Below are 14,692 nucleotides of genomic sequence, written 5' to 3' on the forward strand. Positions count from 1 at the left end.
CAAGGATCGTTACAAATCACTGCAGACGTACAATGCCCAATCAATCATTAAATACATCACTTTATGTAGAACTACAGATCATGGTATAGTAAGGATAGAGGCCAAGGAGTATGCCTTAGTGTTGATCTTGAGGAGGAGAGGCTTCCACTTCTGCCATCAGCTGGGCCATCCGTTCACACCTATCTTTCTGCAGCTCCACCGTCGGGGAGATAAAAATGTCCCCCCTGTACTTATTCCATTTTCCCCATTTATGATCCCATTTCTTGGGGCACCCTCGTCCCTTGAACACGGACTACTCTAGAGGGTTTAGGGCCATTGTCAATGGATGAAAGTTCACTGTGGCTGCTCTTGGTGACATAGCTTCTACCATTAATCCAGAGTACTGGTGTCTCATTTCAATAGGTTTTACGCTCTTGATATGGTTGTCCCTTTGGCTTTGGATGATGAAAGCCACTTGTACCCACTGGAGATTAGGTTTGATTTTGAGGAGGTATACATGGCCAATTCGTCCAATAAAGCACCTGGTCCTAGATGGGATGCCTCTTGACCTCTATAAGGCTGAGGCCCACTTGAGCACCCATCTTAACTAAAGCACATAATGCTGCTGTGCAGTGGGGACACACCCCATAATGGAAATCTTCAAAAATAGTACCAGTTTTTAAAAAAGGGAATAGACAAGATCCCACATGCTACAGACCTATATCCTTATTAAACTCAGTAGTGAAGGTGGTGGGTTGCATTATCGCAGCGTGTGGAAAATTGGGCTCGAGCAAACAACATACTCTGCCCGGTCCAATATGGGTTTAGGGAAGGCAAAGGCACTGTGGAGCAGTGCCTGAACTTAAACCTGCAGATTGGAAAATATGTGGTTGCAAAGCAAGGGTCTATTTACCTTGCATTTATGGACCCGAGCAGTGCTTTTGAACTGGAGAATAGGTCAGAGCTATAGAACAACTTGGCGGCACTAGGGCTACTTATTTAACTGGTCAATTCGTTAAGGGCTTTAGACACAGATGTGAATGCTTCAGTAAGATATGGCAGGGGAAAGGAATGCATGGAATCTTTTGGCCTCCCGCGTGGGGTCAGACAGGGTTGTGTGCTGTTGCCTATTCTTTTTCTATTGAGCATTAATGGTTTGAACACCCTTCCAGCCTCTCACAGGAAAGATATGCCCAAGGTTAAGACAGTTTTTGCGCCTTCCCTGCTCCACCTGGACAATGCTGTGTTGCTGACTCAAATGGCTAATGATCTTAAAATGCTTGTTGACCTTTTTGTTAGCTTTATGGATGAGTTGTAGTTGGATGTGAACAGCAGCAACACTCACTACATGGTGATTGGAAGGAAATCTTCCAAAACTAGACCAATCCCCCTAAAGGGTAAGAGGGTTTCTAAGTGCCTGCTTTTCCCTATCTGCGGGTTACATTTGATCAACAGAATGGCTGGTTGACATGCATATCTAACCGTTGCACTCGTGTCTCTCAAGCTTGTAGCACTCTTTTTAGATTTTCTGCATCCATTGGTAATAAACTCATCCTACCTTTACTGGTGATCTATAAAATGAAATGTCTTCCTTTACTATTATATGGTGCGGCCATTTGGGGTTACCGCAATTGCAAGGTCATTGAGGAAGAAAAGAATCGCTTTTGCAGGAAACTGTTGTGTCTAGACGCTAACAGTTCATCGCTATTCGTCCGTGAAGAGCAGGGCCTTGATTACATGGAGAACTATGTGAAATTGGCTTCAGTTTTATTATGGATCTCAGTGTGGTATGGTGAGCACACTGGGTACAGAATGTTGCCTCGAAAAAGAAGGTAGTTACTGATTGGTACCGGACCCTGGTGCTATCCGAAGAAAGGAACTTGAAAGCACCATATGAGATCTGGGAAGCTGCCATTCAGATGACAGAGAAAAACCAAAGGTGGTGATGGACGGAGCGTTGACAATACAAACACTCACCCCCAGTCAACTGATCTGGGTTTAATCCATCACCGTTCTTTAGCTCACTCCGCCACCCCAGTTCAGACATGGCCATATGCAAATCAGTCTGACCCTGTGCCTCATGGGAACAGTCCAGCCCGAACTGCCAAGCCATGTCAAAAACGATGGATTTGGGCCCAGATCTTTGGACTGGGGTGAATGTGTGACATTGATCCACATTCTGTCCATCATTGTTGTGTTTGCAATTACCGCTCTAAGTGTACTGGGGATGCTCAGACGTGAGTCCCAGGCACTCCACACCACTGGAATCAAGCTAGCCGGGCTGATGAGAGGTGTTACCTCGAAACCGGGCCGGTCCTCGGATGCTTGTTTCCGTTCTGGGAAGGACATGGCTTTTGTAGTTCGGACTGGACTGTTCCCATGGGGCACAGGGTCAGCGCTGATTTGCATATCGCCATTGTCTAACCCAGGGTGGTGTGGAGTGGAAAAACGATGGATTTGGGCCCAGATCTTTGGACTGGGGTGAATGTGTGACATTGATCCACATTCTGTCCATCATTGTTGTGTTTGCAATTCAGATGACAGAGCCACAGTGAATGTGGCAAATTTCTTTTAAACTGTTGTATGAAGTGGTTAAGCCAGCTAATTTGAAAAGGAACCATTTTTTACTGCAAATAGGTTATATTGGACACCAAGCAAATTGGCAAAATTCATAACAGCTGTGGCCCCAAGATGCTATAGTTGTAGTACGTTGAGTGCGGAGGATCGGCATATGTTCTTTGAATGCCCCCTGATTCAGGACTATTAGACTACAGTGGAGAAAGTAATAAATGAAATTATTTGCTCCAATATAAAAATCAGCTTAACGTTGATCATGATGGGGTTGGAGGATCAGCCGGCCTCGCCTCCATCGATGAATAGGCAGGCCCTACTATTCTATCTGATTCTTCTTGCTAGGAGAGAAATCTGTAAAAAATGGACAGAGGCTATACTGCCACAAGGGATGGAATGGCTCCAGGAGGTTAAAACTATTTGCAAAATGGACATAGGGCTTGAATACGGTACACATCCTGAGATTTGGGATGCATTTTTAAACTGGAATGGTACTATGAGAGCTTAAAATTCTGTGTGTCCTATGATTACACCTGGGTGGAACTAGCAACCACGTAACTGGGAGGGCTGGTACGCAGGATTATCAAGATACTGCTAATAGCCTGCAGCGGTACAGGTCAGATGTCAGTCTAGACTTTGCAAATTATGGTGGTATGAGGACATAAAAATAAAATTAAAAAAGGTGAGCACACTGGGTTCAACAGGGATGTGACTGAGGACTTCCTTGAGTGTGTGCATGGACACAAAATACCATAGTTGAATTACATCAAGACTGCTGCCGGACCATAGTCTGCCCTAACTTGTTTCATAGACCGCACCTTCTTAACAAGGATAGGAGATTAGTCAGCAAACTATATTTAAAGCAGCAAAAGGAAGTTAGGGAATCTGAGGTGCTTGTGAAATCAACCACTAGATCTATTTTACTTTTGCAAACTGTTGCAGGCCCTGAATTCTATCTACTTCTTGTTAGGCAACCATGGGAAATAACTCTACTAACAAAATTTCACCTGGGCTCAATATGTCCGCTTATTTGTTTTTTGTCTTGTTACTTTGATCATAAAAAGATTCAAGTTTGTCATTGTGATGGTTGCTCCCTATAGACTCTGGAACATTTGGTTTTATTCTGCAAGAGTTCTTACGCTGTAAATAGGTAGTATCAATTTTAAAGTCCAGGTGTTTCCATTAGTTTCGGCCAGCTTTCATACACCTGCAGTTATTACCTGATCATGCTGTGATGTTGGCTGTTTTTTCCTTTTTGAAAGGTGTACTCTATTGGAATAAAGTTATGAATTGTTAAATATTTTTAATGTAAATCTGACTGATGTACTTTTATTTGCAGCACCCTGGAATGTTTTGGAGTTTTTAGTAATGGAAATTTGTCATAACGATTAGTTATGTATTTTAAACCTATGTGTTGGACTTGGCCCTTCTGGCAGGTTCACCCCTAAACTTTTAGCTTTTGATATGTGACCTGGTGATAGTGATTTTTGGTTTCTGCGCACTTTGCCACTGTGTCCCAGGGTAAAGTGCATGCGTGTGGTGAGGCTGGCCTGCCCTCCCATAGGAATGCATGGGGAATGTATGTGTCCCTGTTAGTTCCTGATGCGTGGGGAGTGCAGGTGCGAGTTTGGTATGTGCGGACTCGTGTGATTGAATGCTGAGCAATGATGTATGCGGCGTGATTGTGTCTAGTGTGGAAGTGCCACTTCTAGAAGTTGGCATGTTTGTGTAATTTGTGTCTGGCGTGTGATTGGCTGGAGCTGGCTGGTGAGCCTGGCTCCATGAGTCATGATGGGTCTGCCCCGGTGGTGAGTGTTGAGATTAGCATGCTGATGGCTGGGGAGGGGTGCACCTGGGACCTGAATAGGGCTGGGCTTTCCACACACAGTGCTGGCTCCACCCCCTGTGGTGTGACTGATGACTGCCTAGTGAATAGGAAGGGTGGCTGAGCATATCACAGTGCTCCAAAACCAGCTGCGACTGGTTTTTCCCCAACCCTGCACCCTGAGACAAAGGGTTTTACTGTATAAAAAGAGGCTGTGACCTCTTACAAAAGGTTCTCTTCTTGAATCCTTTCCTGAGGGGGGCTGCTGCTGCTGGGCGCCAGGAGGACCGCCACTGGGGGATTGCTACCCTGCCTAGGAGGACCCTGTGAGCTGGATCCTGGGCCCAGCCTTGCCCCCCCACATCCTGAAGGACTTCTTGCTGTAACTTGCCCTGGACTTCTGGGCATGGAGCGCATTATTTCCCTCGCAGCACCTGGGGGCTCTCTGCAGCATCGCGCTGCTGGGGAAGAGCGAGAGGATTCCCCCTCTGGCTGCTGATTTACGGCGCGGGTGCCCACCCCGCTTATCTGCCATTTTTGTGCCCCCATAGCGCTTAGGAGCGCTTTCTTTTTGGTATTATGTTTATTTCCATCCGGGAGCCTACCCCGTACTTTCCGGGGGAATTGCCGCGCCGCCAGGAGTTAATTCGCCCCAGAGCCTAGGGGCTGGTCCAATGGCCGCGCTGCCATTAGCTGCCCCGCGGCAGAGTCGCCGCGCTGTCATTGGCTGCCCCAGGACGGAAAGAAGGAAGTAGGACGGGAGCCCACCCCGCCTCCATACGGCGTGCTGCAAGAGTCCCCGGTGAAGGCGAGGCCCCGGAGAAGAGGAGCCCCGCCAGCGGCAGCAGCCAAGTCCGGCCGCTGCACAGAGGAGTCAGCAGGACTCCGCAAGCCCGGTGAGTGGGGCCCGTGGTCCGTTCCCATCGAGAGGGCGTCGGGGCACATTGCCGGTGCCCGCCCCTCTCCTTCAGCGTGAGGGTCTTGGTTCCTGTCCCGAGCCCAAGAGAGGCTCCAACGTGTGGAGCCTTTTTGTTTTAAGAGCCTGAGAGGCTCGAGGGCATTAGTAGTTTGAGCCGCAGAGGCTCAAGGCGGCATCCCTTCTATAGAGCCCGAGAGGCTCTTGGCCGCATAATTTACCGCGAGTCCCCCGAGAGGGACTCCGACATCTTCGGGGGCATTTCCTTTGGTTGGTAGAGCGGCCCCGGAAGGCAGCGGGCCGCTCCCACCTTGCCCCGCATTGGTGCCCAAGCCCATGAGGGGCTTCAGAGGGATTCCGTTTTAGAACCTGTGAGGCTCTAGGGGACATTTATTTGGTGCTGAGTCCCCCGAGAGGGACTCCAACTTGTTGGCCCCATTGTCTCCACAGCTACCCAGCACTTAGTGGGCAGCTGCTCCGTTTAGGACCCCCCCAGACATTTTGGACACAGGGCTGGTCAGCCCCTGTAAGGCCAGGTTGGCCTGGGGACAGTCACAGGTGGTGGCTTATATGATTTGTGCATGAATGTGTTCCTGCCTATGTGATTTCTGCGCAATTTTCCTTTGCTGCACCTCTGAATGTGTTTTTATGCGTCATGTGCTTTTCCCTACACCTCTGAAGGTAGTGATGCATCATGTGTAATGTTCTTATGCCTATACCCCTAAACGTATAGTGATACTTAGGTGGTTGTTTTTTCTAGTACAGGTGTTGCTAGTAAGGTCCTGGTTCCCTGCGTGACATTCTCCTAAGGTGGTTAGGGTTGCGTAGGTGGTACTTACCTCTTACCAGTGATCACTGGTTGTGTGCTCTATTTCCTATTTTGTGCTACAGTGATTTTATATTCTATGTTCTAAGTGCTAATTCTAACAAGTATTCTAAACCTAAAAGTGCATATTCCTGACAGTGGTCCATGTGGCCCTGTCCTGTACATATCCCCTGTAAATTCTGCCTGTGCCTGTTGGCACATTGTAAAGTGTGTGTTTTTATCTAATGTGTTTGCTACAATACAAAGGCTATTTTTATATATAACCTTGTGTGGAGTTTCCTTTGTGGTGGGCCTTGGGTGTTGTTGCTGGGGGTGCGTGCGCAAACACTTAACTTACATAGCCTCCGGGATAAGCCTTACTGCTTGCGCCACGTTGCCTAGAGGGTGAGCAGGGGTTATCTTTGGCGTGTAACTCCCTTGCCCTGACGTAGGAATAGTGGTTTCTGCCTGACTTTGGCGCAAGCCTTAGCTAACCGGAAATCCCATTTCTAACATTGATAGGCAGCGGAAGGGATCCGGATTTGTGTTTGCGCTGTACCGCAGTGGCAGCTGGCTGCACCACAAAACTCTGCATTTTAGATAATCACATGAAAGGGGATTATTGTTTTTAAGCTTATGCTAAAAGTCATTTCTTGGGAAATGTGTTTCTTGTGCACTGTGAGTTAGGTGTCACTAGCTCTGGGTGGTTTCTATCCCCTAAGTGCAATTTGAATTTTCTGGATTCACCAGAGGGTGGGATCCAGTGGTAGCAGCGTAATTGTGTCCAGTACATTTTTTCCCCGCCCTGCTCCCAGAGTTTGGTACCTGTGTCACGTGTGGTCAGGTTGAGAAGTCAGGGGTGGTAGAAACTGCCTTACCAGTCCGAGGGGAGGGTGTGTGTGGATGAATGGTGTGTTGCACTGGACAAGTGAGTGTGAGTTCTCTGCGATAGGGAGCTCGCTGAATTCTTTGTAAATTTTGTACTCTTGCTTCAGCTCTGACAGTTAAGTCCCCTGTGTTGCACGTGTCTGTGAGCATCCTGCCAAGATGGAGTCTGCTTTTAATTTCTGGGGTATGTTTATGCATGAGTTGGTAAAGTTTTGCTAAGAAAGAGACATCGCAGTGAATGAGTCAGACACCCAGTCCCAACTTAGGGAAAACCTAACGCAATGGCAGAAGGATGACTGGGAACGTGAGCACAGTGAGGAGAGGGCCCGGGTCTCACACCATGAGGGTGGTGGGTCTGAGGGGAGCCCTGAAGAGTCTGAAGCGGAGGGAGGAAATGACAGTACATGGGCACCAGCAGATAGCGAAGACCCTATAGATAGGGAGTCCCTTGCTGGTTCCAGTAGCGGAGGCAGTGCCTCATCCCTTTTCCTGTCCCCAGAGGAGTGGGAAGATAGGAAGAAAGAAAGGGAGCACCAGCTGGCTTTAGAAAAGCTCAGGTTAGAGCATGCCCAGGCTATGGCGCAGCTGGGTATTAAGAAGCAACAGCTAGAGACCGAGAGGGTCTTAGCGCAGGAGAGGATAGAGGAAGCTGAGAGGGCCTTCACCAGAGAGAAATTACCTCTGGAGGGTAGACTATCCCCTGCGTGCAGTTATAATTTTCTGGACTCCCCAGGGAGGGTTGAGTCCAGTGGTGGCAGCAATATAGACTTCAGTGCAGGAAATCCCATTCCCAGTTCCCAGAGTATGGTACCTGTTTCCCCAGAAGAGGAGTCTAGGTTGAAATTCAGGGGCAGTAGGAAACTGTCTCACCAGTCTTGGGTGTAGTTTGTGGATGAATGTCAAGAGGCACTGTCTGATTGGTTAGAGGTTCACACGGAACCTGATTTTGCCAAACTGTTTGATCTGGTTCTCAGAGAGCAGGTGCTCAGTAGTTGTTTGCCAGGGTTGCGCCAACACCTGTTGGAATATGGGTTGACTGATCCAGAAACCCTTGCAGAGGAAGCAGACCATTGGGAGAGTGCCAGAGGTTCTTTAGAGTCATTAGTGAGTGATTCCAACAGTAGTGGTTCAGGTATCTTCCAGCCCAGCGTGGTGGAAGAGGTTCAGTGTAGCCCAGCTAGGTCCCAGTATAGTGAGAAGGGTGTAGAGGCTTACTACCTGTCTCAGTGGAGCGGGAGTGAGTGGGTGGCTGAGAGTCCCCAGATGCCAGAAGCCCTATCTCAGACCCTGGGTGGTTTCATGAGGGAACACCAGCTTGGGGACCTAGGCTGTCCTGTTAGTCCATTTGAGGAGGATCTCCTAGTGTCTAGGGAACCTGAAGCATCTGTAACTAGAGCTCCAGGGGTTCCAGTGTCCGGCAGTGCTACTCCAGTTGGGAGGGCACAGGAGTCCGAAGTGAGGAGTGATTGGGGGATGAGTTCCCCAGTGGAAGAACCAGTGGGTCAGGGACTAGCCAGTTGGGCTAAGTTCCCGTGTAGTGACCATGGTGTCACCACTTCTGTTGAGGGGGATCTTCGCGCACTGTCAGGTGGACAGGGACGGGAGATCTGCGCCACACAGACAGTCACACGACATATGAGTCATGTGTCAGCCTCAGGGGGATGGTGTGTGAGTCCCCAGAAGTCCTGGAGTGCCAGGCAGTTATTCCTCCAAAGGTTCTAGACCAGAGGTTGGAAGGCCAGGTTCAGGATCCGCCTGGCCTGAAGGGTAGGACGTCTGTAACCAGCGTCCTGACCGGTTCATCTTCCAGGGGTACCGCTCCAGTTTGGAGGGTGCAGAACTCTGGAAGGGGGTGCAGAGGGTGGGAGAGCCACCCTCCCAACCTGAGGGGTTACACCCAAGGTTGGGAGAATGGCGTTCTAAGGGTACCCCTCGCAGGAGGAGGAGGAACCCTAGACGGAGAGGTAGGGGGAGGAGAGCCTTCCCTGACACTCCTGGTCTGCCTGAGGGTGTAGACCCTAGGCTGGAGAACCAGTGGCAGTCTAGCCCTGTCCTACAGACAGGAAGAGTAGAGAATGGCTACTAAGTGCCAGGGGTTACTACCCCCCACTCTGTGAATAGGCAAGGACCAGTGGCACCTGGTGGCCCAGGGTTTGGTCCTGGCCGCGGACAGCTTGGAAGTACCAGTGGGGTAGCCCAGTTGTTTCAGGCAGTGTTTCTAGAAGTACCCAATGGGTTCACCGTGGCATAGAACAGGAGGGTGTCCCTGCAGTTGCGGACCCGCGTCCGTGTTCTATCGCCCCAAGCAGGGAAACCCATCATGGTGGAGATTGGTCTACCCTGCGTTTTGGCTGGAAGGGGGTTGTGTTGGACTTGGCCCTTCTGGCAGGTTCACCCCTAAACTTTTTGCTTTTGGTATGTGACCTGGTGATAGTGATTTTTGGTTTCTGCGCACTTTGCCACTGTGTCCCAGGGTAAAGTGCGTGCGTGTGGTGAGGATGGCCTGTCCTCCCATAGGAATGCATGGGGAATGTATTTGTCCCTGGTAGTTCCTGATGCGTGGGGAGTGCAGGTGCGAGTTTGGTATGTGCGGACTCGTGTGATTGAATGCTGCGCAATGATGTATGCGGCGTGATTGTGTCTAGTGTGGAAGTGCCACTTCTAGAAGTTGGCATGTTTGTGTAATTTGTGTCTGGCGTGTGATTGGCTGGAGCTGGCTGGTGAGCCTGGCTCCATGAGTCATGATGGGTCTGCCCCGGTGGTGAGTGTTGAGATTAGCATGTTGATGGCTGGGGAGGGGTGCACCTGGGACCTGAATAGGGCTGGGCTTTCCCCACATAGTGCTGGCTCCATCCCCTGTGGTGTGACTGAATCTTGAATCCTTTCCTGAGGGGGGCTGCTGCTGCTGGGCGCCAGGAGGACCGCCACTGGGGGATTGCCTCCCTGCCTAGGAGGACCCTGTGAGCTGGATTCTGGGCCCAGCCTTGCCCCCCCACATCCTGAAGGACTTCTTGCTGTAACTTGCCCTGGACTTCTGGGCATCAAGCGCCTGGGAGCGCTTTATTTCCCTCGCAGCACCTGGGTGTTCTCTGCAGCGTCGCTCTGCTGGGGAAGAGCGAGAGGATTCCCCCTCTGGCTGCTGATTTATGCCGTTGGTGCCCACACCGCTTATCTGCCATTTTTGTGCCCCCATAGCGCTTACGAGCGCTTTCTTTTTGGTATTATGTTTATTTCCATCCGGGAGCCTACCCCGTACTTTCCGGGGGAATCGCCGCGCCGCCAGGAGTTAATTCGCCCCAGAGCCTAGGGGCTGGTCCGAGGGCCACACTGCCATTGGCTGCCCCGTGGCAGAGTCGCCGCGCTGCCATTGGCTACCCCAGGCCGGAAAGAAGGAAGGAGGACGCCTCCATACGGCGCGCTGCGAGAGTCCCCGGTGAAGGCCTGGCCCCGGAGAAGAGGAGCCCCGCCCGCGGCAGCAGCCACGTCCGGCCGCTGCACAGAGGAGTCAGCAGGACTGCGCAAGCCCGGTGAGTGGGGCCCGGGGTCCGTTCCCATCGAAGAGGGGGTCGGGCACATTGCGGGTGCCCGCCCCTCCCCTTCAGCGTCAGGGTCTTGGTTCCTGTCCCGAGCCCACGAGAGGCTCCAACATGTGGAGCCTATTTGTTTTAAGAGCCTGAGAGGATCGAGGGCATTAGTAGTTCGAGCCGCAGAGGCTCAAGGCGGCATCCCTTCTTTAGAGTCCGAGAGGCTCTTGGCCGCATAATTTACCGTGAGTCCCCCGAGAGGGACTCCAACATCTTCGGGGGCATTTCCTTTGGTTGGTAGAGCGGTCCCGGTAGGCAGCGGGTCGCTCCCACATTGCCCCGCATTGGTGCCCAAGCCCACGAGGGGCTTCAGAGGCATTCCGTTTTAGAACCTGCGAGGCTCTTCGGGACATTTATTTGGTGTGGAGTCCCCCCATTGTCTCCACAGCTGCCCAGCACTTAGTGGGCAGCTGCTCCATTTAGGCACCCCCCCTGACATTTTGGACACAGGGCTGGTCAGCCCCTGAAAGGCCAGGTTGGCCTGGGGACAGTCACAGGTGGTGGCTTATATGATTTGTGCGCGAATGTGTTCCTGCCTAGGTGATTTCTGCGCAATTGTTCGTTGCTGCACCTCTGAATGTGTTTTTATGCGTCATGTGCTTTTCCCTACACCTCTGAAGGAAGAGATGCATCATGTGTAATGTTCTTATGCCTATACCCCTAAACGTATAGTGATACTTAGGTGGTTGTTCTTTTTAGTACAGGTGTTGCTAGTAAGGTCATGGTTCCCAGCTTGACATTCTCCTAAGGTAGTTAGGGTTGTGTAGGTGGTACTTACCTCTTACCAGTGATTACTGGTTGTGTGCTCTATTTCCTATTTTGTGCTACAGTGATTTTATATTCTATGTTCTAAGTGCTAATTCTAACAAGTATTCTAAACCTAAAAGTGCATATTCCTGACAGTGGTCCATGTGGCCCTTTCCTGTACATATCCCCTGTAAATTCTGCCTGTGCCTGTTGGCACATTGTAAAGTGTGTGTTTTTATCTAATGTGTTTGCTACAATACAAAGGTTATTTTTATATATAACCTTGTGTGGAGTTTCCTTTGTGGTGGATCTTGGGTGTTGTTGCTGGGGGTGCGTGGGCACTTAACTTACATAGCCTCCGGGATAAGCCTTACTGCTCGCGCCATGTTGCCTAGAGGGTGAGCAGGGGTTATCTTTGGTGTGTAACTCCCTTGCCCTGACGTAGGAGTGGTGGTTTCTGCCTGACTTTGGCGCAAGCCTTAGCCAACCGGAAATCCCATTTCTAACACTATGTATGTAGTTTTATATGTTTTTAGCTTTTATGATTATGTTGCATAAACGAATAAAGAGATATTCATTCATTCAAATAAGCAAGTGTAATGTAACTTACTCATGATAGGAATTAAGCATAAAAGGGGGAAGAGCTTAAAGTGGTTGTCAGAGGTGTGTTTAAATGCCTGCAATGCGCATTTTGGCAAAAGTTTGAAGATGCACTTCCTGAAAATTTGGAAATCATGTACATCAAAAAAACATCTGGAATGGGTTAGTTAATAAAAAACGAGATGAATTACACCAATCAATTAGATGTCCAGAAATGTTTATAGGAAGGCACTTCAAGTATGGAAATATTACTTTTAAAAGAGAAGCAAAAAATATGACAAATAATATATAATATTTTGAAGTTCTGAACCCTACTTATGTGTGCAGGTAACTGCAATTAAGAACTTTGAAGTAAGGCAGCTTGTATATGAATTTTCTTTTAAGGTGGGATATCATTCATTGTAGGAAAAAAAAGTCTAATATCAAGCTTCACAACCACAACCTGAATTTTTTGACAGGACAGACAGAAATTAACCCATCTTTACACATAACTGTATAACAAAATATTTCCATGGCCACTAACAGAAATCATACTGTAAATGTGCTTAAGTTAGGTGTAATGTGATGTGAAAAATGATGGATCTCTTGTTTGACGTCATACCGCTTTTACGTTATGTTTTTGCAAGACTTTATATATGGATGTTTCGGTTTTTCTAATGGTGCATGTGATTTTGAAGAATTACTTCTTCTTAACACCACTTCTAAATGTTTACTTTTATTGACAAAATGCTAAATAAAGTAATAATAACATTAGGCGTGTAGTACATTAGAAAATGTTCGAATGGAGTAAAAAAATTTTGCCAATAATTTTCCACGCCTGGGCCCACCGTATATCCACATATATGATTTAGTACCGATATATACAACAGTGGAGTTTGAAACACACTCTAAAACCCAATTTTCACATTTCAGAAGGTGTGGTAGCCTTTCTGCATCTCTATATCGTTTATAAGTAAAGGTGTGGGGTGGCGGTAGAAACAGCGACAAACATGAGTGATAGTGTTGTCTTACCTGATTTCAACTTTATATTCAGCGAAACTAAGATGGGCAGTAGAGCTGCCAGCATGGGCAACATGGCTTTCAGTGATATTTCGTACTGCATTCCTAAGAGCATCAAGCTTAAAAAAAAACAAAATTATTTCAATTAATTGATTCAGCAGTGTCAGTTCAATAGGGCAGCAAATGAGATAAATACTATATTTCTATTAGCTAATATAATTATAACAACAAGAAAGGTATGTGCTCCAAAATATGGCGCAGTGCAGGGGAATAGTGACAAAAAGTGATAATTAGTGCATTAGTAATATAAAGCTGTGAGAAGTTGGCCTGATATATGATGCTTCCAATTCTGGAACCACCTTGTATCAGTCCAAACTATCCCTTATGGTGTCTGGTTGTAAGTCAACCTTGTAGACAAGCTATCTTAATGGTAGCATAGACTAAGCAGCCTTAAAGGCTAAACTCAAGAGGTCGTGTTAAGCGAGCTGTTTTACCAATCACAGTCCTGTAATATCAAATGAAAGGACACCACACAAGTATATATTATAAAAATATATGTGTTTATTTCTAAAAATAATCCCCAGTACTCTTTATGAACAAAGGGGCACAAGCGTTAAATCAAAAGCACAGTATAACATACAAAGTTGCACAATTATGGATGAGGGCGGGGGGCCACTCAGACCATATACTAAGAAAGTGGTATAAGAGATACCAATCGAACAGTGGTTAGGCCTAGGGCCTAGGGAATCACTGGGAGCAATGGGGACAAGGGAGATTCTTCAGTCTTCTACGTCGAGTAGGATGTCGAAGGGTCCAGAGTTTCGTTTCTTATGTTTCATCAGGATAATCTGAAGTGCATTGGCACTGCTCCCATTCTTATACCAATCTAGGGGGCTGGATTACCTGCTAGGTCCCCTCCTATGGGTGGGACCTAGGAAGGGGGTGGGTACACCCCTTTCCTTTGATCCAGGCCGCGCTGGGACGGGGGCTGGTGTGCCCCAGAACCGGTTTGGCCGGATTATGCAAGGGGCAGCCTTGTGCTCCCCATGCAGAGTCTGGTTTCTTTCAAACCTCCCTGCTACAATCCACTATCTCCTGTTTGGGGGTGTGTGACACCTCCCTGCGACAGGAAACCCTTTGTCCAGGCCTCCTTGGCTGAGTTTCGGTCAGCTGCAGGAGGTCAGACCCGTGTCTGTGGCAGAAGCATCCATTTTGTGGATCTGAGGCTCTTTTAAAAATCAACCGCATTTTAGTAAAGTAACATGTCTTCTCCCACAGAGTATTTACTTTACCGAAGACGGAAATTCAGTTTGCACATAAATAAAGCAGGCGACAGAGGAGACATTGTAGATGTATGTGGCAAACTGTTGCCTTAACAGTATCTCATCAGATTTTGAAGACAAACATATTAGGATCATATTACAAACCTGTGAAATTGTACAAACTACTTTTGAGAATGTCCAAACAGAACATTCTTTTGCCTTTCTGTATCATGGAAAGACCTTTTTGCGTTTTGTATATTTTTCACTTGTGTGTTACATTTTGCTTGTACAAATGTGCAAAGGTAGTGGCGCTTGCACTAATGTGGAAATGCACTAATGCTTTTATCTTTTCCATCACTAATGCAGAATTGATTTTATAGTACGTTTGCATTAGCACAATTCCCCTTTAAGTCTAGCTGTAACATTTGTGCACTTGAGCACCTAAATGTGAATGGAAATTCCCAAAAAGGTTTTTTATGAGGCGGATAAGAGTAAAAGATGCAGTTAAGGTATATG

The 14,692-nt window shown here is 48.1% G+C and overlaps 1 protein-coding gene across 1 annotated transcript in view; it reads right to left on the minus strand.

The window, feature by feature from the left end:
- Nucleotides 1-14,692, minus strand: part of CC2D2A (coiled-coil and C2 domain containing 2A) — a 527,307-nt gene that overhangs the window by 334,124 nt on the left and 178,491 nt on the right. Inside the window, exon 12 of the mRNA XM_078678452.1 lies at nucleotides 12,927-13,033. Coding sequence (XP_078534578.1) covers nucleotides 12,927-13,033 — 107 coding nt within the window. The remainder of the gene's footprint in view (nucleotides 1-12,926; nucleotides 13,034-14,692) is intronic.

This window comes from Lissotriton helveticus, chromosome 2_2, assembly GCF_964261635.1.
Source record: "Lissotriton helveticus chromosome 2_2, aLisHel1.1, whole genome shotgun sequence".
Classification (NCBI taxonomy): Eukaryota; Metazoa; Chordata; class Amphibia; order Caudata; family Salamandridae; genus Lissotriton; species Lissotriton helveticus.